The 20,683-nt window shown below is 64.4% G+C and overlaps 2 protein-coding genes across 2 annotated transcripts in view; one reads left to right on the top strand and one right to left on the bottom strand.

The window, feature by feature from the left end:
- Nucleotides 1-107: 107 nt before the first annotated feature.
- On the top strand, nucleotides 108-4,830 carry ENGASE (endo-beta-N-acetylglucosaminidase). Its single transcript, XM_040081761.2, has 14 exons — nucleotides 108-220; nucleotides 399-475; nucleotides 604-805; nucleotides 1,236-1,384; nucleotides 1,473-1,630; nucleotides 1,751-1,899; nucleotides 2,047-2,212; nucleotides 2,547-2,650; nucleotides 2,889-2,997; nucleotides 3,081-3,253; nucleotides 3,469-3,623; nucleotides 3,723-3,825; nucleotides 3,917-4,031; nucleotides 4,141-4,830. Exons 1-14 carry the CDS (start codon nucleotides 108-110, stop codon nucleotides 4,543-4,545), a joined length of 2,178 nt encoding a protein of 725 aa, XP_039937695.1. The 3' UTR covers nucleotides 4,546-4,830.
- A 2,420-nt stretch (nucleotides 4,831-7,250) lies between these two features.
- Nucleotides 7,251-20,683, bottom strand: part of RBFOX3 (RNA binding fox-1 homolog 3) — a 101,377-nt gene continuing 87,944 nt past the window's right edge. The window contains 12 exon segments of the mRNA XM_058422951.1: nucleotides 7,251-7,450; nucleotides 8,296-8,374; nucleotides 8,664-8,725; nucleotides 9,301-9,340; nucleotides 9,872-10,004; nucleotides 10,259-10,312; nucleotides 10,559-10,619; nucleotides 11,559-11,651; nucleotides 12,156-12,209; nucleotides 12,601-12,738; nucleotides 13,216-13,398; nucleotides 13,400-13,468. Coding sequence (XP_058278934.1) covers nucleotides 7,406-7,450; nucleotides 8,296-8,374; nucleotides 8,664-8,725; nucleotides 9,301-9,340; nucleotides 9,872-10,004; nucleotides 10,259-10,312; nucleotides 10,559-10,619; nucleotides 11,559-11,651; nucleotides 12,156-12,209; nucleotides 12,601-12,738; nucleotides 13,216-13,398; nucleotides 13,400-13,468 — 1,011 coding nt within the window. The 3' untranslated portion in view covers nucleotides 7,251-7,405.

Genomic DNA, 20,683 nt, shown 5'->3' with positions numbered 1-20,683 from the left:
GCGGTGCGGGGCCGGCGGGCGGAGCTCCGGGGCCGCGCCCCCGGGAGAGCCGGGCCCGGTGGCGGCGGCGCCGCCGTCAGTGCGGCAGCGGCGGCGGCGGCAGCGCCATGGCGGAGGCGGCGGAGGGGCCGGCGCGGCGCGGCAAGAGGACGGGAACCGAGCCCGGGGCCGCGGAGGACGAGCCGGCGGAGGCGGAGCGGGCAGCGCGCCGGCGGCGGAGGTGGATGGCGGGGCCGGGCCCGAGGCCGCGATCGTGTCCGGGACCGGGACGGGGACGGGGACGGTGATGGGGATGGGGTCCGGGGCCGCGATGGGGACCGGGGCCGGGGCCGGCAGGTCCCGGTCGGCGCTGGCCGCGGTGCCGGCCCGGCCCGGCCCTCAACCCCCTCCCGCGGCAGCTTCCAGCCGGCGGCGGACATCCAAGGAACCACTGTCCTGCACGACACCATCAGCGACCGCCCTCAGCCCCTGCCAGGTGAGGCTCCGTGAGAGGCGCCCGCCGCACCCCTGGGCCCCGCCGGGATGGGGTCGGTGTCGGTGCCGTACCGAGCTGCACAGGCGGTGCTCGCTGCTGACCCTGCCCTGTCTCCCCGTCCTTCCCAGCGAGGTACTTTGACACGAAGACGACGGAGCCCATCAGCTTCTTCTTGTCCGGCCTGGAGGAGCTGCTGGCCTGGCAGCCCAACAGCAACGATGAGTTCAACGTGTCAGCCGTGCCCCTGGCCGAGCGTCAGCCCCCGCTCCAGAGCAGGAGGCCTCGGACACTGGTGTGCCACGACATGCGTGGCGGGTATCTGGAGGACAGGTATGTGCTAGGTGGAAGGGAGGTGTGACAGTGGAGACACTGTCTCAATCCTCAAGGCACTTGTTTCTGCCTGATGTGTCTCCTGTGGGCTCAGCCACAGGCGAGCAGGGATGGGGTGAGCAGGGTTGGGGTGAGCAGGGATGGGGTGAGCAGGGATGGGGTGAGCAGGGTTGGGGTGAGCAGGGTTGGGGTGAGCAGGGATGGGGTGAGCAGGGTTGGGGTGAGCAGGGATGGGGTGAGCAGGGACGGGGTGAGCAGGGATGGGGTGTTTGACTCCTGGCACCAGTGCTAGGGGAACCTTGCTGGGATGTTCAGAGGTGGCTCAGTGCCACAGCTCTGAGCAGCTCCCGGCTGTGAGTCAGGCTCCTACCCAGCCCCGCAGCATCCATCAGCGTCCTTCCTGCACTGCCCAACCCTTTTCCCTCTGCAGGTTCATCCAGGGCTCGGCCACACGCAACCCCTATGTCTTCTACCACTGGCGCTACATCGACATCTTTGTGTACTTCAGCCACCACACTGTCACCATCCCGCCCGTGGTCTGGACCAACGCAGCACACCGCAACAGCGTCCCTGTGCTGGGTAAGGGCAGGGCTGTGCCCGGGGCAGCCGCAGTGTGAGGTGGATTCACCAGGCTGCGCGGCTGACGCTGGCCTCACTGCCTCCCCAGGCACCTTCATCACAGAGTGGACCGACGGGGAGAAGCTGTGTGAGGCGTTCCTGACCGGCGGGGAGGAGGCGTACGGCGCCGTGGCCGAGCAGCTGGCCCGCATTGCCCAGCACTACCGCTTCGACGGCTGGCTGGTCAACATCGAGAACACGCTGAGCGTGAGTCCTGGTGGCCCTGCTCGCCGCCCTGCCTCTCCCTGCCCACATCCCTGCCTGCTGTTCCCGTGGGAAGCCCCCGCCCTGCTCCCTTACCCGCCCGTGTCTGCTCTCTCCTGGCAGGCGGCAGCGGTGGGGAACCTGCCCCTCTTCCTGCGGGACCTGACGGCGCGGGTGCACAGCGCCGTGCCGGGAGGACTGGTGATCTGGTATGACAGCGTCCTGAAGGATGGCACACTGAGGTGGCAGAACGAGCTGAACGATGAGAACAGGTGAGGCTGGCAAAACTGTCTCCGGGCTGGGGGACGTGATCCCACCCCAAACCCAGCGTGGCGGTGGTCAGGCACCACCCGCACAGCCTTTGGTGAGGTCATGTGTGACCATAGCATCTGTCCTGCCACTCTGACTCTCGTCCCCAGGATATTCTTTGATGCCTGTGACGGGCTGTTCACCAACTACAACTGGAAGAAGGAGCAGCTGGAGCGCACGCAGAGGCTGGCTGGTCCACGCCTAAACGACGTCTATGTCGGCGTTGATGTCTTTGCCCGTGGGGATGTGATTGGTGGTGGCTTTGACACTGACAAGGTGGGTGTGACAGGCCCGGGCCCGAGTGCCACCCTGGACCTCCCCAGTGCAGGTCTCTGAGGTCCCACTGATGGCCCTGCCCGGCTGTGCTGTGTTGGGCTGCTAACCTGGGGATGATCCGGTGAGGAGTGAGGGATCCCAGAGTGCTGGCCGTGCATGAAGAGGGAGTTGGAGGATCCCGGTGCTGCCATCCTGGAGAGGGAGATGCTGCAGCATGTCCCTGTGGTGTCCTGCCTCACCACGGGGCCAGTGGAACCTGGGGGGAGTGGGGACAGGACAGGTGACAAGGTGACTACCTGGCCTGGCCCACGCTGCTCACGGCTCATTTCTGCAGTCCCTGCGCCTGATCCGCCAGTATGGCCTCTCCGCAGCCATCTTCGCTCCTGGCTGGGTCTATGAGCACCTGGGGAAGGAAAACTTCCTGCAGAATGAGAACAGGTGAGGGCAGCTCAGCAGGGCAGGTGTTGGGGGAGGAATGGGGGTAGGAGTGTCCCAGCTCGGGAAGGCTGTGGGGTGGCAGGACACAGCTACAGGGACACCGTGGCTGTCAGGACACCATGGCTGCTGACCAGGAGCCAGCTGGCCCCATTCTGCCCCAGCTGAGGCAATACCTGAGGCTGTGCAGGGCAGTGACCATCACGGGGGTCTCTGCCCTGACAGCCACCTTTGTCTCCAGGTTCTGGGCCTCCCTGGCCGAGTACCTGCCCACACACAGCATTTGCACACTGCCCCTCACCACCTCCTTCAGCCTGGGCATGGGCACCAGCACATTCCTGGATGGGAAGGTGAGTGCAAGGTGACAGCTCTGCCCTGGTCAGACTGGGTCCTTGCTCTCAGCTCCCCTAGCTCAGTTCTCCCTGTGCTGTAGGATGAAGAGTCTGGGCCCTGGTACGACCTGAGCGCACAGGACATCCAGCCACTGTACCCGGAGCACCAGGGCACACTGAGCACCAGCTGCTGCCTGCAGGATGCCTGGTGTGGGGGCAGCTCCCTGCAGCTGCAGGGGACCATTCCCCCCGGCGAGGAGCGCGTGGCTGTCCGGTGAGTTGGGGTGATGCCCATTTCCCCTCCTCAGCGCCGGGCTGGCACCATGTCAGCATGACATGGTCTGCATGGCCTGAGCTGTGTGGCCCCGGGGCCTTGTGGCGAGCATGCCCAGGCTCTGCCCACACAGCCCAGCACACCTAACACGATGCACCTTCTCTTTGTCTCTCTCTCTGTCTCTGTCTCTCTCTGGGTGGATCTGGGGTCATCAGCCTCTTCTCTTTGCAGATGCCGGCCCCCCCCAAGCTCTTCCTGACCCTGCTCTATAAGCTGGAGGGGCCACAGCCCGATGACTTCACAGTGTCACTGGAGGTCACCACCTGGGACTCCGGGATGTGCTTCGAGGGCAACCCCACCTCCCTGCCCGGTGAGGACCCTGTCCCCTTGTGCTCTCTGCAGTGAGCACCTGCTGTGGAGTGTGGGACCAGCTCAGTCCCTCGCCCCCTGACCTGGCTCCCTCTGGCAGAGCCCAACGGCCGGTACTACCCCCGGTTCCTCCCGGCACCGCCGCCTGGCCTCGCCAAGCTGCTCGCCGCCTGCCACCGTGGCTCCTATGGCTGGACCAGCCGGTGAGTGCCCTGCCTGCATCCTGCGTCCACGGGCAGGTGTGGGACGCCCGGGCTCCCTGGTACCATTCCTGCTCTGCCTCTTCCCTCTCAGGTGCTATGAGCTGGAGCTGCAGGACTGCAGCTTACGAGACCTCTCCGTGATCGTGTCCCGCCAGCAGCCCAGCCCGCAGGAGACGTCCTTCACCTGCCTCCTCGGGGAGGTGCGGGTGAGTGCCTGCCCCGGCCTGGCGGAGACGCCTGCCCCGGTGCCGCCCTTGTTCCGGGACGGCGGGTGGGTGCCTGCCCTGACCCTGACAGCGCGTGGTTCCCTCGCAGGTGCTGGACACGGCCAGCGTGGCGGCCTCCCCGCTGCAGGTGCAGGGCGTGATGGCCTCGCAGCTCTGGTGGCAGGAGGGCCCCGAGCCCGAGCAGCTCTCGCTCAGCCTCACCCTGCGCTGGTCCTTCCCGCCCGGCCGCGCCAGGTGGTTCCGCGTGCTGAGCCAGGGCGCCCGGTGCCGCCTGGGCCAGACGGCGCCGCAGGTGCTGGGGCTGGCACAGGGCTGCCTGTTCCGTGCCGTGGGGCTGCCGGTGCCGCGGCCAGCGCCCGGCCAGTCCTGCCGGCTGGAGCTGCTGGTGGAACCGGTGCTGCGGGATGAGCTGCCTGTGGACCCCGAGCGCTGGGGCCGCCTCGTGCTGGTCTATTCCGCGCCAGGCGGTGCCACCAGCTCAGATGGGCATTAAAGCAACTGTGGTGCAGCCCGTGCTGTGTCTCCTCCGTGTGGCGGGTGGGCTGCGGGCTGGGGACACGGGGAGGCTGCATTTCATCACCCCGGGCTGGCGAGTCCCTTTCCTCCCACCCTGTGGTTGTGCTCAGCCCTCACTCTGAGGGCCCACTAGGTGCTGACCAGGACCCTGCAAGCGGCTGGCAGGGACCCCTAACGTGTTTGACCCCTGGGGCAGACTGGGGCACCTGCCCTGAGAACCCCACCAGCTCCTGCAGCCCTCACGACCTCGAGCTGTCTGCACACAGGCTGGGGATACTTGCCCTAAGACTCCGGGACGCACAGCCCCCTCAGGGCTCAGCCTGGTGGGGAGCTGCCAGCACGGGCTGTGCAGCAGCCCCGAGGAACAGCTCAGCATGGGTGACCGCTGTGCTCATTAACGTGGACCCAGCCCAGTGCCACCAGCCTACACTGCCTCCCCTGGGCACCTTGTGAGGAGGAGAGAAAATTTATAGCAGCAATTATTTTCTCACAGTCTGGTGAGCAAGCAATTAGCAGGCAGGAGCAGGCGAGCGCTCCTGCGCAGGGTCCCAAGCCCTGTCCCCAAACAACGCAGGCTCCGCCAGGGACACCAGTGCTGGCAGTGGAGCTGCTGCTCCTGAGGCAGGGAACGTGCTCAAGAACGTTCTACCTGATGGCTGGAAGAATGAAGGGCTTTGGCCCAGCCTGGAGAGGGCTCTTCATGCAGCACCCCACTCCCTCAGCATGGCGAGGCAGGGGGCCCCAAGGGCTGCCCACAGGCTGTGACCCCCTGCCCAGCCAGATCCACTGCAGCAGCCACGGCCCCGCGCCCCCTGCAACGCTACCAGTCAAAACCTGAGTCGCCCTGATTGAAGAAAGAAATCTTTATTAATAATTTCAATAATAATAATAATAATAATAATAATAATCCTTGTAATAATAATAATAATAATAATAATAATAATACTGTTTATTAGAATGGTCACACTTTTAAGCATACAGGATGGGCCGGCGCCAGCCCGCACGCCGGGGAGGCGCGGGGGTGCTGTAAGGGAGAAGCCAGTACAGCGATGGACGGAGCTTTGTACGGGGGGGCCGGGGCTATGTACACGGGGAATAGAAAAAGGGAGCTCATCGCTGGGGCGTCGGGGGCGTCTGCAGACTATAAAGTGAGGTTTGAGGAGTGGCAGAGCCGTAAGGGCGCGGGACGGCGCTGCACCCCGGGATGGGCTCCGCAGCGCCCCGTGCCACTGGGCACCGCACCCCGTGTGCCTGCGGCTGCAGCCCAGCCTCGCGGCTCGGCGGGGTCCCTGGTGGGCGACGCAGCGGCCCCGCGCCCAGGGCTGGGAGCATCCCGCTGCCTCGGGCACGGACGGGAGGCCACGAGCGCGTCCCGTGCCGCAGGGCGAGCGGGAGCGGGAGCGCCTGGCCCAGCTTCAGTTCAGGGCTGGTCCAGGCAGGGTGGGAGAGCGGGTGTCAGGGAAGGCGGGAGGAAGAAGGGGAAGGGGTCACAAGCGAGTTGCAAGCTCCTCTTAACAAAAATTCCCTTTAAAAGGCAGAGGGTCGTCCCCTGCAATACCTCAGCACCGCAGCCGCGCCGTCGCCCCAGCTCCGCGCTGGAGCTGAGGCCTCGCACACTGGACACGCCGATGGCCGCCAGCGCCGGGGCTCGGGTGGCACCACGCCGGGTCCCCACCCCGCCACCCGGTCCCACCAGCCGGGCAGGGCGCGGCGCTCCGCCGGCACCCCCAGCGCTGCTGCGCCAGGGAAAGGAAGACGTGGTGCCCAGGCCCTGCACCTGGGCGGGTGAGGGCCCCGCGGACCCTCACGCCTGCCTGCACCGGCTCCCTCCCTGCCGGGCTGTGGGGCCGGGGCGCTGGGTGTCCCTCCGGCGCATCCGACCGCCGGTGCTTGCCGCGGCTCCTCTGGGACTCGCTCACTCGGTGTGTGTGGACAGTTGGGACTCACTTGGCTGCTGCCGCTTGGCTTTGTTTCTTTTTTTTTTGGGGGGGGGGGGGGTTTGGGTTTTGGTTTTTTTTTCCTTCTTTTTTTTTCTTTTCTGTCGCTTTGCTTTAAATTTTTGTATTTTGGGGTTCTTTTTTTTTTCTTTTTTTTTCTTTTTTTTTTTCTTCTCTTTTTGTGTGTGTGTGTGTGTATATTTTTGCCCTTCCCGGTCCCAGAAGGAAACAGCCACGGGTTCACTACAACAGAAACAAGAGAGGCAGGTCTTTCGCTGGAGCACTCAGGCTGAATTGCGGGCCGAGGGCACCGTCCCAGCCCATCACCCCCAGCTCCGCAGCCAGCCCAGCCCATCACACCCAGCTCTGCAGAGCAGCGCGGTCAGGCAGAGAAGCGCTCCTGCCCGGCTGCTGCTCGGGGATCCTGAACCCACCCCAGCCTCGTCAGCAACCCCAGCTGGCTCCTCTCTCTCCTACGGGGGCAGAGGGGCTGCTCGGGGGGCTGCTGTCACCCAGCGCCCGTGGAGCGAGCATCCCTGCAGGCTGAGCGGCCCCGCCTGCCTGGCGGGGGGACGAACCCTGCGCACCGCAGCCAGGGCAGGGGGGGACCCCGCACCCCGCAGTGGGAACGGGGCGCCGTTGGGGCTGAGGGCCGGCCCCAGTGCCCGCGGTCCCCGGGGCGGGCGGATGGCGCAGGAGAGGCGGGCAGGCGGCAAGACGGAGCGGCTGAGGTAACCCTATGGGTGTGGGGTGCTGCGGCCCCACAGAGCCCGGCGCCAGCCCCGGCCACCGGGCAGCGCCCGCGGCTCCTCCGCAGGCTCGGCCTCGGCTCTGTCTGCCTGGTTTGGTTTGGTGCTAGTGAGCATCGGGGGCAGTGGTGGGGGGGCTGGGTCTGTCTTGCTAGTAGGGAGTGAAGCGGCTGTACCCTCCTCGGTATAGACTAGCCTGCAACATCAAAGATGAAAAAAAAAGCCAATCAGTATTCAGAGACAGCCAAAGCCTAGTTCTTCTTCCCTTTTTTCTCTTCTTCTTTTTCTTTTTTTTTTAAAATTTTTCCTCCTTTTCCAAATGACACCAAATCGCTGCTGTCCTTGGGATGTGAGGGGCAGGGAGGGCCAGGGGGCCCAGTGCTGCCCGGGCTCCGTGACAGCCGAGGGCACTGTTCCTGGGGACAGGGGCTGCCATATGCCTCCAATGTGGCACTGCTGTGCCACGCCTGCCAAGGAGCTGTCCCCCTTCCCTGCTGTGGCACTGAGCTCAAAACCCTGAGGGTGTAGTGCCCGTGGCCCCTCACTAGCAGCTGCCCAGGGCTGGGGGTGCCAAGGGAGTACAAAAAGGCAGAAAAAGTCAGGCTGGCTTTGCGGTCCCAGCCGAGAATGCAATTTTCATCTTTGATGCTGTCAGAGCTGGCCGAGGGCTGTGGCGCGCGAGGGGCTGCCGTGCCCCCCGTGTGTGGCTGCAGGCGGGGCCCTGGGGACACTGTCCTGCACTGGGATGAGGGGGGGTCCTGGAACCTGACCAGGCAGTGGTGGGGGGCAGCCAGGCCCCTGGGAAGTGGTGAGCGTGGGCAGGACCGTGCAGGGTGTGAGGGGAAGGTGGGGCAGGGGTGCAGGGCGGGGGTTTCCTCTCCTGCAGACAGAGCCAGGCAGGGGCTGCACCGTTCCCGCTCCCCTCCCACAGCCCCCGCGCCTGCCCCGTGCCCCACAGCCCCATGGCCGCTGTGCCAGACCCCTCCCTGGGCTGTCCGCAGCCCCCCGGGAAGCAGAGGAAGGCCGAGGGGCTGCTCTTACCATGGTGCCAATGCTGTAGGTGGCGGCGGGGCCGATGGTGTGGTGGTAGGGGTCTGCCGCTGCGTACACTCTGCCATAGCTAGGAGCAAACAGCGCTGGGTGTCAGTGACAACAGCTGCGGTCCTGTGTCCCCTCCGAGCCCTCCCTCCCAGCTGCACCTGGGAGCCCCCCGGGATCTCCCTGCTCCCCCTGCAGTGGTGCCAACCCTTTCCAGCCCAGCCCCGAGGGGAGCAAGGGGTCCCTGTTTGCAGGACACCCTCCCCACGCCTGACTCCGTCCTGTCCCACAGCACTCAAAAGCTGGGGGTGTCAGAGTGGGCAGCGCAGGGGGTACACGGAGCTCCCCCAGGAGTCACACCCGGTGCTTACCTGTCACTGTACGCGGCTGCTGCTGCTGCGGGCTGGGCGTACCTGTAGGCAGCATAGCCCCCCTGCAGGGAGGAGAGACTGGTCAAGGGGCTGCACCCCCTGGGGGCCGGGGTCGGGGGCAGCTGGGTGCCCATGGCACTGCACAGGGCAGCGTAGGGCCCACGGGGAGCTGGTGCCAGTGCCACTGGGCACGCATCAGCCTCATTACCATTCCCCAGGGGCTTTCACAAACGTTAACCTTAAAAAATTAAATTTCCAGAGAAGAGACTGTCACCTCCCCGCTCGCTTTAATGAGGTGTCACGTTAGATAAATCCTTCAGTGCCCGCCTGAAATATCGCCGCTGGCTCCTCAGACACAGAGGTTAAATGCGGGTGTGAGGAACTGAGGCCATAAATCCCGTGTGGTACCAGCCCTGCAAGGGGGCTGGCAGGGGCACAGGACTGGGCGCAGGATGCTGCGTGCTGTGTGCCACCCAGATCGCTCTGGAGAAGCCGCACTGTGTTCATGCTCTTGCCACCGCCCAGGGGAAGGGGCTGGGGGGGGCAGAGCCCACCACGGACCCGTGTGATCCCACCTGCCCCCTGCGCTGGCGTGGGGTCCCCGTCACAGCCCAGCCCTGGGCACAGTGTCACTTACGTAGATCTCAGCTCCGTAGAACCCATCCTGGTAGACGACCCTGGAAATGAGGAGGAGGCATCAGAGCCCGGCAGGTGCCCCTGGATCAGCGGAGAGGGCGAGGGCAGCGGATGGGGGAAGCTGCCTCAGCCCCACAGCTGGCTGTGCAGGCCCCAAAGGCACGTCTGGGCTGGGGTTCTGGTCGGGCCTTGTGTCCCCTCTGGGGACACGCAGAGGGCACAGCCAAGGGCAGGGCGTGCCAGAGGAGGATCCCAGGGCAGGATCTCTGCTGGGAGCAGCCAAGCAGCCACAGACGGCCACGGCTGTGTCTGTGACCTACACCATCACAGCTGCACGTGCTGGGAGAGAGTTTCCACTAAACCAACCATCCTGGCTGCGATAGCGTCCCGTGCCTCGGCGCACAGGAGGCCGGCGCGTGTGCGGCTCGCCCCAAGGGCAGTGCACTGGGGCTGGGACAGAGCCCGTGGCCGGGCAGGTGCTGCAGGAGCTGCAGCCAGTTCCTGTGTGCCGCAGCCCCGCGCCGGCAGCGCAGATCCGGAGCACACCCCAGCAGGCCCCCGCGGGTACTCACGCGCCGTAGGCGGGGATGGGCGGCGGCGGCGGCGCAGCTCGGAAGGTGTTGTAGACGGCGCGTCCTCGGCCCCGTAGGTGTGCCCCTCGGTAGGCCACGGCCGTCCCCGTGGTGGGGTACGGGAACCCCGCTACTGCAGGAGGCAGGGGACACTTGTGGGCTTTCCACAGCAGGTGCACACAGCCCCCTCGGTCTGCGCCCCTGTGCCCTCAGCCTGGCAGGGACACGGCCCCGTGGGGATGCTGGGCAAGGGGACAGGACAGGGGGAACTGTCCAGGCAGGGAGAGGGGCCGGGGGCTGCTCACTGCACAGAGCAGTGGCAGACACAGCACAGAGCTGATGTTTGGGGGGGAGCCCGCAGCAGGTACTGCTGCAGCCCGACGTTACCTGCGTAGAATTCAGGGCCGTAGACTGCTCCCACCACTGGGTTCAGCTTCCAGCCTGTGGGCAGGGAGAGTTGGTGAGGACAGGGCACTCTCCACGGTGCTCCGAGGGGCAACGGCCCCATCCCCAGGCAGGAGGGCATGGGGGGCTGCACTCCTGCACTGGGCAGGAGCAGTTGCTCTCTCATTTGCCTGCAGGTGTGGAGGGCATTCACTGCCAAAGCTCCACGGCAGCCAGACAGCGCCGGTGCCCGGAGGAGCCCCTGCCTGCTGCAGCCCCTGCTCTCTGGACGCTGGCCCTTACCGTTGGTGTAGGGGTTGGCCACCTTCTTGTTGGTCATGACACGGGCCGTGGCGTTGTTCACCTGGAGAGAGAGGGGGACGGGGGCTCAGTGCCCGAGGGAGGTGGAGCTGGCGAGGCTGTGGTGCAGGGCCCGCTCGGCTGCGCTCAGCCCGTGTTGCTGCTGCTTTGGACGCCGGAGCAAAGGATGCCGGCTGCACCAGAGACACGAGACAAGTCTCTGCCTGCAGCGCCCTGCCGAACGCAGACCCGCCTGTGCCTCCAGCCAGCCCAGGCCTCCATGCTCCGGCTGTGAGCCTGGCTCAGCCTGGGGGCCGGCGCCCCAAGAGCTGTGGTGCCATGCTCAGGCTGAGCCCCGACATGCTGCCCGTGGGCCCCTCACTGATTTTGCTGGACGATTTTTTCCTTGTCATGGGGCATTGCTGTGCCCTGCCAGGCTCCCTCTTTGCCGTCAGCACTGCCAGGGACATTCTGTCCCACTCCCTCTGCCATGTGCCACCCTGCTTCCCACCGCTCGCCAGCTACCGGCGAGGAGCTGCTGGCAAATGGACAGAGCCTGATCCCTGTGCTAAAGCCTGAAGAAATCACAGCCCCCGGGGCTGGGCAGCTGCTGGCACTGCAGGTGTGGAGCTGCGGGTGGATCCTCCCTCCCAGCACAGAGCAGGGGGGATGGCATGCGGGACAGACCCCCAGAGCAGAGCCCGGGGCGGCTGCTGTGGGCATGGGGGTCTGCCAGACCTGTCTGCACCAGGCAGAACGCAGCCCCGGCTGACACCCGGCTCTCCGTGCACCCGGGAGGTTCCTCTGGGCCAGACACTCCTTGCGCCAAGCGAGGACCTGCCCGGCAGCCGACACACATGCTCCCGTGCCACATTCCGGGACACATGCACACCGCGGGCACAGCTCCCTCGGGCACCCGGAGCTGCCCCCAAGCGCCCCATGGCCCGGGCGGGGGACACGCACACGCAGGCATGGCACGGCACTAGCACACTTATCTGAGCACCTCAATCTTCCGGCCCTCTACGATGGTGCCATTCAGCTTCTCCCGTGCCCGGTCGGCATCTGTGCTAGTTTCAAAAGTTACAAACCCAAAACCCTGTGAGCAGAGGAGAAAAGGAGAAAGAAAGAGACAGAGAGAGACAGAGAGAGGGTGTGGGGACAGAGAGAGAGAGGGGGTGAATCAGGAGAGCTGGCGCAGGAGGTGAGGCTGCCACAGTGCAGAGATGAAGAGCCCAGACTGGGGTCCCCACAGGGGCCGGGCGTCCCGGCTGAGGCCCCAGAATCGCCCACGAGCTGGGAGAAGAGTCTGGGAGAGGGGCACAGAAAGCAGGGAAGATACAACAGAGACATCCAGACACAGAGGGACACGAGCTGCCCGTGGTGGGACAGAGCGAGCCCTCTCCTCCCTCCAGTGCTGGGTGCAAGGACCTGCACGACCTCCCCAGCTGGCACCGGGGCTGCCCCGACGGGGCACTGCATGCCAGGGTCCCATGGGACAGGAGAGGAGGGGAGAGCAGGTTACAGCACTGCTGGGAAACCTGGCTCCACTGACACCCTCCCCAGGACTCGCTGTATGGTGCTGGCCATGGGCATCACCCACCTTGGAGCCCCGCTCATTGAAAATGATCTCCACGTCCAGAATTTTCCCGAATTGCTGCAAGAGGAGAGAACAGAAGGGTGAGCGCCTGCAAAGCCCCTGGCCCTGCATCCAGAGCTGCTGGCACAGGGCTCTGTGCCAGGAATGGGCAGGGGGCTGCCTTGGGGGCCACACCTGGCAACCCCCAGGGTCATGCAGGGGAAAGCCCTTGTCCCTCCCATGGCTCCCACCCTGACAGGACCTAGGGCACGTCATCTAAAATTTCATCAGGTGGCACTGCTCTGAGTCCTACTGAGGGCTGGGACAGTGGAGGGGGACAAGGGCTCTGTGTCACTCCACAGGAGCTGGGCAGGATAGGCAGTGACAGTGCCAAGGTCCCGATGATGCCTTGGGGCAGCAAGGAGCAGGGATATGATGGCTGGACGGAGCTGGATGGAGCTGTACTCACCCCAAACATTTGCCGTAGGTCGGGGTCCCGGAATCGAAAGGGAATGTTGGAGACGTGTAACCTCTTGGGCTGCTGCTTGTCTGTGTTGTCTGAGGAGTGTAGCTGCTGGCTGTCTGTCTGTGCCGCCTCATCTGTCTGCTGTGGGAGGCACGGCCGCCATCAGCCCCCGGCCGTGCCAGCCCCGTGTCCCCAGCGGGAATGTCCCCCTGCCCTGCCTGCCCCCAGGGACACCCTGGACCCTGCGGTCCCCAGATTCTGGGAAGTACCCCATGGGTGTCCCTCCCTCCTGGTGAGCCAGGGGGATGGTGCTGGGGCTATGGGGATGCTCAGGGTGGGGGCCCAGATGCTGCACTCGGGACCATGTGGAAGGACTGGAAAGTGCTGAGCTCAGCACACTCCTGGCGCTGCATTCCAGCCCTGTAATTGCGGTGATCTTGTAGAGCAGAGCCAAGCAAGTGGGTTACGAGAGATGAGAAATGATGGGGGGCTGTGAGGGGCAGTGATGCAGGAACACCCAGCCTGGTATCCTGTGGGACTTTGGCCAGGCAGCACCATTGCCCCTGGCAGCTCTGGCACTGCCCTGAGCCCACCCACGCCACGGAGCCACAGCCTTACCGGTACCGTCTGTGTCCCTGCTATGGACTGTGTGCTGGCGTCGGTGCCCGGCTGCTCGGTGTGGCTCTGTGCTGGTGTGTAGAGGGTCATGGCGTGCTCCGGTACTGTGCTCTGCCCCGAGTAGTCCTGCGTGGGGTGGGGGTGCGGCGGTGCGTACTCTGCGGGGATCCCGTTCTGGGGGGGGCGGGGGGTACTGGGCTGGGGGGTAGGGCTGAGCCATCGCGTCCGGCGGGGCCGTGGCGTCCTGGTTACCCTGCCGAGAGAGCGGCACCAGCCCTCTTAGCTGCTGCCACACCTGGGCTGCCACCCGCCCCGGGATGGGGTTCTCATCTCCACAGCCAGACCCAGCCCCACCCAGCCTTCGGTGTCTCCCCCAAACCCTGCGCTGTCTCTGTGCTGTGCTGGCTTTGGGGTCCCGTTGCCAGCAGCTGAGTCCCATCCTCTCCCGCTCCTCTGCCCTGCCTGCCCGGTGCGCTGTGGCTCGGGTCGGAGGACAGCGGCCTCCACGTAGGGTTTAACTCCTGACGCTGGCGGATCCCTCTCCTTGGGAAGGGAGATCTGGTCAGGCCCCGTTTTGGAGCCCAGCACGGGGCAAAGCAGAGCCCGGCAGCATCATGCCGGGAGCTGCACAACACCGGCACTGGCTGGGCAGGCCGGGAAGGGCGTCAGGGAGGGATGCTGATGGCTCCTTGGCAAACGCCAGGCAGGGCTCAATTAACTGCTAAATATTTGATTAGGTCCTTCGCTCTCACGCAGCTGGCTCGGCCGCCTTGGTCAAATGGGGTGAGCCGTACCCATGCCAAGAGCCAAGGGCTGCGGGGGTTTGCGTGGGGCTGGGAGCGCGGTGTGGGGCTCCCAAGCTGCTCCTGGCCTGCACGCCCACCCATCCACCTCCTGTCCATCTTCACAGCCCAGCACACAGCCGTGGCCCGTCCCGGCTGGGACGTGTACGTGCTGCACCTGCGGCCGGCACAGCTGCAGCCCCCCGGGGCAGTCCCAGGGCCGCGTGGGGCAGCGCCCGCAGCCCCTTGGATGCTTTACACCGCGATGCACCAGCCTCTGGCCTGTGAAACCCATCTGTGGCTCAGCCCGCAGAGACAAGCTCCTTAATTGTGCGTGTCGCCGATTTCTGCCGCGGAGGGTGGCGGGGGTGGCAGGGGGGATGCGCTGGCAGCTGCCATCCCCGGCCCGCAGGGCTGTCGTGCCCGCGAGAGTGGCAGCAGAGCCGCACCGGGGATGCACGGAAACCCAGCGGGAATAGCCCCGCTGCAGATCTGCAAGTCATCGGCAGCACCGGCAGCGCCTGCCCGCGCTGACTCAGCTGCTCAGGGACGCACCAGCCCGCTGCACCTGCCCGTGTGGGCTGGGGCTGTCACGCTGCAGGAGCCGAGCCCATCAATGGCCCTGCCCCGGGACGGGCAGCCGGGAACTGCCCACGCCACTCCTGCACACGCCACAGGTGCCAATTCCACCTGGCAGGGCTCCATCCTGCGCTCGCCTGGGTCTCGGTGCCCAACTCTTCTCCAGGGAGCAGGCAGACACCCACAGTCACCGTGGTCACTCTCACAGTGCTTGCCTGATCCCTGGTGCCCTGTGTCCATCCCTCTGTGCCTGCATGCACAGAACCAGGAGCAGCCCACAGCCCTGCTGCCCTGCCCTGGACAGTGACATTCCTGCTGTCACTACAGCCAGGGTCAGCCACCAACACGCAGGGACCAGGATCAGTGGGCAGACGGAACGCAGGGACTGTCCCCACCTGTCCAGGCCTTGGATCCTCCTGGCCCTTCGTCAGCCTGTCCCAACAGCCACGTTTGTGTCAGTTATCAATGAGGGCTCTCACAGCGCCTGTCAGCCTGGGTATTATTTCATTCAGGGTCCGTTGGGTTCCCCTGGTTGCTGCTCATGGCGCTGGAGCTGCAGGTGCTGCAGAGACCCAGATCCACGGCTTCCAGCCCCTCCCTCCTGCTCCCAGTGCCTGGCCACCCCGCTGGGGACAGAGCTGGATTGGGGTGCTGCGGGTGAGGGTCCTGTGGGGCAGGGGATGCTGGCAGGTTTGGCTGTGTGGTGCCCACTGACACCACACTACTCAGTCTCACACCCCATGCTGCCCGCACCACTGGAACAGCCCCATCCCTGGGCAACCCCGAGCAGTGAGAGCCCCTCTGCTCCTCCCAGGACGTGGCTGGAGCCCCTTCTGGGGTGTCCCCCTGCACTGAGCACCCAGGGGGTCCATGGGGACCCCCCTCCGCAGCCCACCAGAAGCACCCTGGGTGCTCCCAGCTTGGGGTGCCTGGGCAGGCAGAGCCCATGGCAGTGCTGGCCTGTGGGTGCCAGGGACAGGGGCTCTGATCCACATCCCCTGCTCAGCCACCACCCGTCCCTCCTGGGGCGCAGGGACGCTCCCACACGGAGCTTTCGACACTTGCAGTAAAAGAAATTCTGATCCTTAACAGCCCTTGGCCTCGTTTAAAACGAGACAGATCAGCTCAGTGCCTGGGCCTGGAGCAAAGCTGGCAGCACAGGGGGCACGAGCAGTACGCGGCCCCTCTGCTGCCTGCTGCTCGGGCAGGTACCAGCAGGACTGTGGCACAACCCCGTGCTGAAACCCCACTGCCCCAGGGATGGCAGCGGAGTGGCAGGGACAGCGAGCCCAAGTTCCCCTGCCTGGTTTCCCCTGTGCAGTGTCCCCGGCCCAGTGTCCTCCACCCTGCCCCTGGCTCAGCCTCGCACCACCGGCCCTGCGCAGGCTGCCGCAGCAGGCAAGGGGTAGATATCATCTTCAGCTGATTAAATGTCCCTCATTAACGAGTTTCTCTAATTAATGAAGTTTTTTTGTTTGCTCCACTTGCTTTCTCCCCCCCACACTCTGCCTCCTCAGCACAATCCAAGCCATTTCCTTTCAAGTCATTTAGCGCGTGGGGCTGGTTCCTGCCGACACCGCATTTTGGTGATTGTGCCTGTCAGCTTGGGGCTGACGACGCCGTTTCCCACATTTGCTCCTTTTTAAGAAAGTAATGTGCCAGGAGCCCCCGGATGCAGAGGACAGGTCAGGGCAATCCGCCGAGCGCAGAGTGCACTAAGGACGAGGCAGCTCCCAGCCACGAGCCATGAGCCACGAGCGCTTCTGTGGCCACCAAACGTCGGCCGTGACAGGCGTCCTGCCAGCACAGTGTGACAGTGCCACACAGGAGTGCCTGGGGTTATGGGCTGCTCACTGCTGTCCCCTGCTGCCACCGCAGCCACCACGGATGTGCCAGCTTCCTCCAAGCCTCACGGCCATCCTGCTGCCTTGGCCTGAGCCCAGTCCCATCCGCAGCCCAGGGCAACTCCCACCAGCCGACTCTGCCCGCGGCTGTGCCCTCCCTGCGCTGCGCGGGGCTGATGGTGCAGGGTGGCACAGCACAGCACTGCCTGGTCATGGCATGGAACTGCCCGGTCACAGCACAGCACAGCACAGAGCACAGCACAGCACGGCACAGCACAGCACAGCACAGCACTGCACTGCACTGCACTGCCTGGTCATGGCATGGAACTGCCCGGTCACAGCACAGCACAGCACAGCACAGAGCACAGCACAGCACAGCACTGCACAGCACAGCACAGCACAGCACAGCACAGCACAGCACGGCACAGCACAGCACAGCACTGCCCGGTCATGGCCTGGCACTGCCTGGTCACAGCACAGCACAGCACTGCACAGCACAGCACAGCACAGCACAGCACAGCACTGCCCGGTCATGGCATAGCACTGCCTGGTCACAGCACAGTACTGCACAGCACAGCACAGCACAGCACTGCCCGGTCATGGCATGGAACTGCCTGGTCACAGCACAGCACAGAGCACAGCACACAGCACAGAGCACAGCACAGCACAGCACACAGCACAGCACACAGCACAGCACAGCACTGCCTGGTCATGGCATGGAACTGCCCGGTCACAGCACAGCACAGCACAGCACAGAGCACAGCACAGCACAGCACAGCACAGCACAGCACAGCACGGCACAGCACAGCACAGAGCACAGCACAGCACAGCACAGCACAGCGCTGCCCGATCATGGCATGGAACTGCCTGGTCATGGCATAGCACTGCCTGGTCACAGCACAGCACTGCACAGCACAGCACAGCACAGCACAGCACAGCACAGAGCACAGCACAGCACAGCACAGCACAGCACAGCACAGTGCTGCCCGATCATGGCATAGCACTGCCTGGTCACGGCATGGCACTGCCCGGTCACAGCTGACCCTGCTTGGTCACAGCACTATTAGGTCACGGCACACGTGCAGCTGGGTGAAGCCACACATGGAGTGCCACAGCGACTGGAGAGGGATGACAGTCCTGTCACTGCACACCTGCCCACCCTGCCAGCCGTCCCCACTGCCTGTGGCTGTCCTGCTCCTCCCACTGGGAACCAGACCCCTGCTGCAGTGGGGAAAGAGGGGCTCACGGCACCACAGCATCTGCAGAAACCCCCAGGTGCAAGCTGCAGAGCCTCAGAAAGTATATCCTGCAGGCAGGACAGGCAGGGAGTGCAGGCAGGGCAGGGCAGGCAGAAAACACCTTGCTGTGACCTGGAATGGCTCCTGCCTTCTTTCTAGTGCCAGGGCACACCCTTGCCACATCATGAGGGAGCCTGAGGTCACTGCTGAGCTCAGGGAAGGGTGCCCAGTGATCCCAAACAACTCCTGTGGGGGACCTGCTGTGGCCACCAGCAGGAAACTGGAGCAAGCAGAGGCCAGAGAGACAGGACACCAACTGCCCTTATGTCCACTGCCCGGGAGCAGGGCGGTGTGGCACTGCGCTGAGCAGCAGAGAGAGATTCAAGACATGCCCCAGTGGAGGCAGAAAGGTCCCGGTACGGCCCAAGGTAGCCCCCAGGCATCCTGGGCCCGTGCAGGCATCGCCGTGCCCAGCACGACTCATCTGTGTGACAGATGCAGCGTTCCCCCTTCGATCCGGCCGCTCGCTCATGCTAATGACTGTCAACACGGAACAGAGGCCATGAAGGGGAAGAAAATTACTCCCTGAAAAGGAATTGACTGATCCCTGCCATTTCTCACAAAACCACTGACCTGTAAATATTTCATTACCCCAAAAGCTGTGCCATCCATACAAAGCAGTGCCCGGTGCTGTGCAGGCACTGGCTGCAGAGCTCCTGGCTGCGGGGCAGCGGGGTCAGGGCGCCCCGGGAGGGACGAGCCCTGCCCACCCTGGGGATGTCAGGAGGTGGTGGAGGGTTGTTTACCCCCAAAGTGGGGCCACAGTGATCCCATGGAGAGCTGGGGGGGCATGATGGGGATGGACGCTCTGGAGGAAGCAGTGAAGGAGTGAGGAGCTGCAGGGACAGAGGCAGCAGCTGCTGCACTGAATGTCTTCATCACCGAAGCGCAGGGAGGGGTGAGAGGTTGGTAATGGCATCTGCCAGGAATGCTGCAGTGGGAAAGTGCTCCAGTGAGCAGGCAGGACCTGAGGGGGAGGAGAAGGAGGAGCAGCTGGGGGAAGCAGAGCAGCCTGTTGGCATGGGAAACACTGCTTTTCTGGGCTGCCACACACTGTCCCTACCCTGCTCCTGGCCTTGGCCCCCCTGGGCTCCAGCTAACAGAGCCAGGGACGCCGCTGCCCCTCTGCCCACGGCAGCCTGGGGGCACAGGTGGAGCGGTGGCGGCCACATGGCATTGAGCAGTGTGGGTGAGACAAGCCGCTGGCCCGGGCACACCAGCAGCACGTGTGTCCCTGTCACCTCCGGCACGGGGCGGAAGGGGCCACGGTCCGGGCCCGGCTCTGCCAGCTGGAAACTTCGGAGCTGAGGCTTCATGAAATATTCATGAAGTAAATGGTGCAATTTCATCTGCATTCAGCCAACTTCATGTATATTTCAGAGTATTATGAAATGATAATGTTGTGTAACCAAGGCGAGATGGGGGTGCTTGGGGGGGCTCCCGGCCGCCCCCGCCTGCACGGCCAACAGCGCCCGGCTCACCGCGTGCCGGTGCCGCTGCTCCGGGAGGGAGTGATGGCTGTGCCACCGCCGGGGACACAGCAGGACCAGGATCAGGACCAGGATCAGGATCAGGATCAGGACCAGGATCAGGATCAGGATCAGGATCAGGGTCAGGATCAGGACCAGGATCAGGATCAGGATCAGGACCAGGATCAGGGTCAGGGTCAGGATCAGGATCAGGATCAGGACCAATATCAGGATCAGGATCAGGTGGGAGGAACAGAGCTCTGGGATGCACAGCTCCTGAAGACAGCCCAACATCGCCAGTGAGGCCTGGGCTCACCCACGGCAGCTCCCGGAATTGCCAGCGGTGCCAGGGCACACCTGTAGGAGTCCTTGGTGGCATCCCTGGCACAGCTCTGCCTCCAGAGCGAGGCAGACCTGGTGTTGGCAGCGCTGGCTGGGATTCCAGCAGTGTCTTGTCCCTGATGGCCACCAAAAGGTTGTGACAGGCGGCACACAAGGTATGAGCTCAGCTGCAGAGCCCAGGGATGGACTGGAGGCAACCTGAGCCCTCATCAGCCTCCCCCTGAGCCCTGCAGGCACCAGAGAGTCAGATGCAGGTGCCCATAGATCGCATGGCTCAGTGGTGACCAGTCTGCTGCTCCCGTGGTGCTGCCAGAGCCCAGCTGCACGCACACAGCTCCAGAGGTTGTGAGCAGTGGGATCAATGGCCACGTCCGCTGCCTCATACCTCCACAAGCCCCACAGCTCACAGGGCTCCAGGAACCCAGCTGAACCCTGGGTCCTGCAGCTGCAGAGCCCCTCACACCCGGAGCCCACCCACAGAGCCTGTCACTGCCACACCACCGTCACCACGCTGGGGCTCTGGCACAGCTGTGTGTGGCTCTTGCTCGCCCAGACGGTGCGGGCACTGGTGGCACCAGGGACCCGTGCGTGTGCCCGGACAGTGCTCGCACGCAGCCCTCTCTAATAGGCAGCCAGGAGCATAATTTTTCCTCTAATTACATATTCAGCACTTCTGAGAAAATGAGATTTTGGTAATTCAATTGGACTGAGAAGCAGCGCTATAATAAAATGAAATTTGTAACAATCGTGCAGTTAAATTAGTTAAATGGAGAGGAAGGAGCTGTGGAAAATTGACCCCTCGATCTCCTAAAGACTAATCAGACATTTGAACCGGGCTGTGCTAACAAAGCCCCCGGGGTGTGCGGCACAGAGTGAGGGGAAACCAGAGACGCCACGAGGGAAGAACTGGAAAAGAGCCGGGCACCTGGCAGTGTCACAGGGGGGATGTCCCTGCTCCGCTCCTGGGGTGGGATGGCTTTGGCAGGGATGTGCCAGGTGTGACCTGGAGCCATGCCCTCCGTGGGTCCCGGCAGTGGCCGATGCCATGGAGGCCGCTGTCCCCAGGGGCTCCCGACACACGCCACATCCCTGCCGGGTGTGCAGAGGGGAGGATGGTCCCTTTCTGCAGAGGGACACGAGCACACGTGCCTGGC

Source organism: Hirundo rustica, chromosome 18 (genome assembly GCF_015227805.2).
Source record: "Hirundo rustica isolate bHirRus1 chromosome 18, bHirRus1.pri.v3, whole genome shotgun sequence".
In the NCBI taxonomy this organism is placed as follows: domain Eukaryota; kingdom Metazoa; phylum Chordata; class Aves; order Passeriformes; family Hirundinidae; genus Hirundo; species Hirundo rustica.
The sequence above is the reverse complement of the archived record's forward strand: the minus strand, read 5'-3'. Positions and strand labels throughout refer to the sequence as shown.

Excerpts from the sequence above, each read along its gene's own strand:
- ENGASE (XM_040081761.2), top strand. The coding sequence starts at position 108 with ATGGCGGAGGCGGCGGAGGGGCCGGCGCGGCGCGGCAAGAGGACGGGA. Across the intron at positions 806-1,235 it reads GGCGGGTATCTGGAGGACAG|GTTCATCCAGGGCTCGGCCA; the intron begins GTATGTGCTAGG and ends TTCCCTCTGCAG. Across the intron at positions 2,651-2,888 it reads TTCCTGCAGAATGAGAACAG|GTTCTGGGCCTCCCTGGCCG; the intron begins GTGAGGGCAGCT and ends CTTTGTCTCCAG.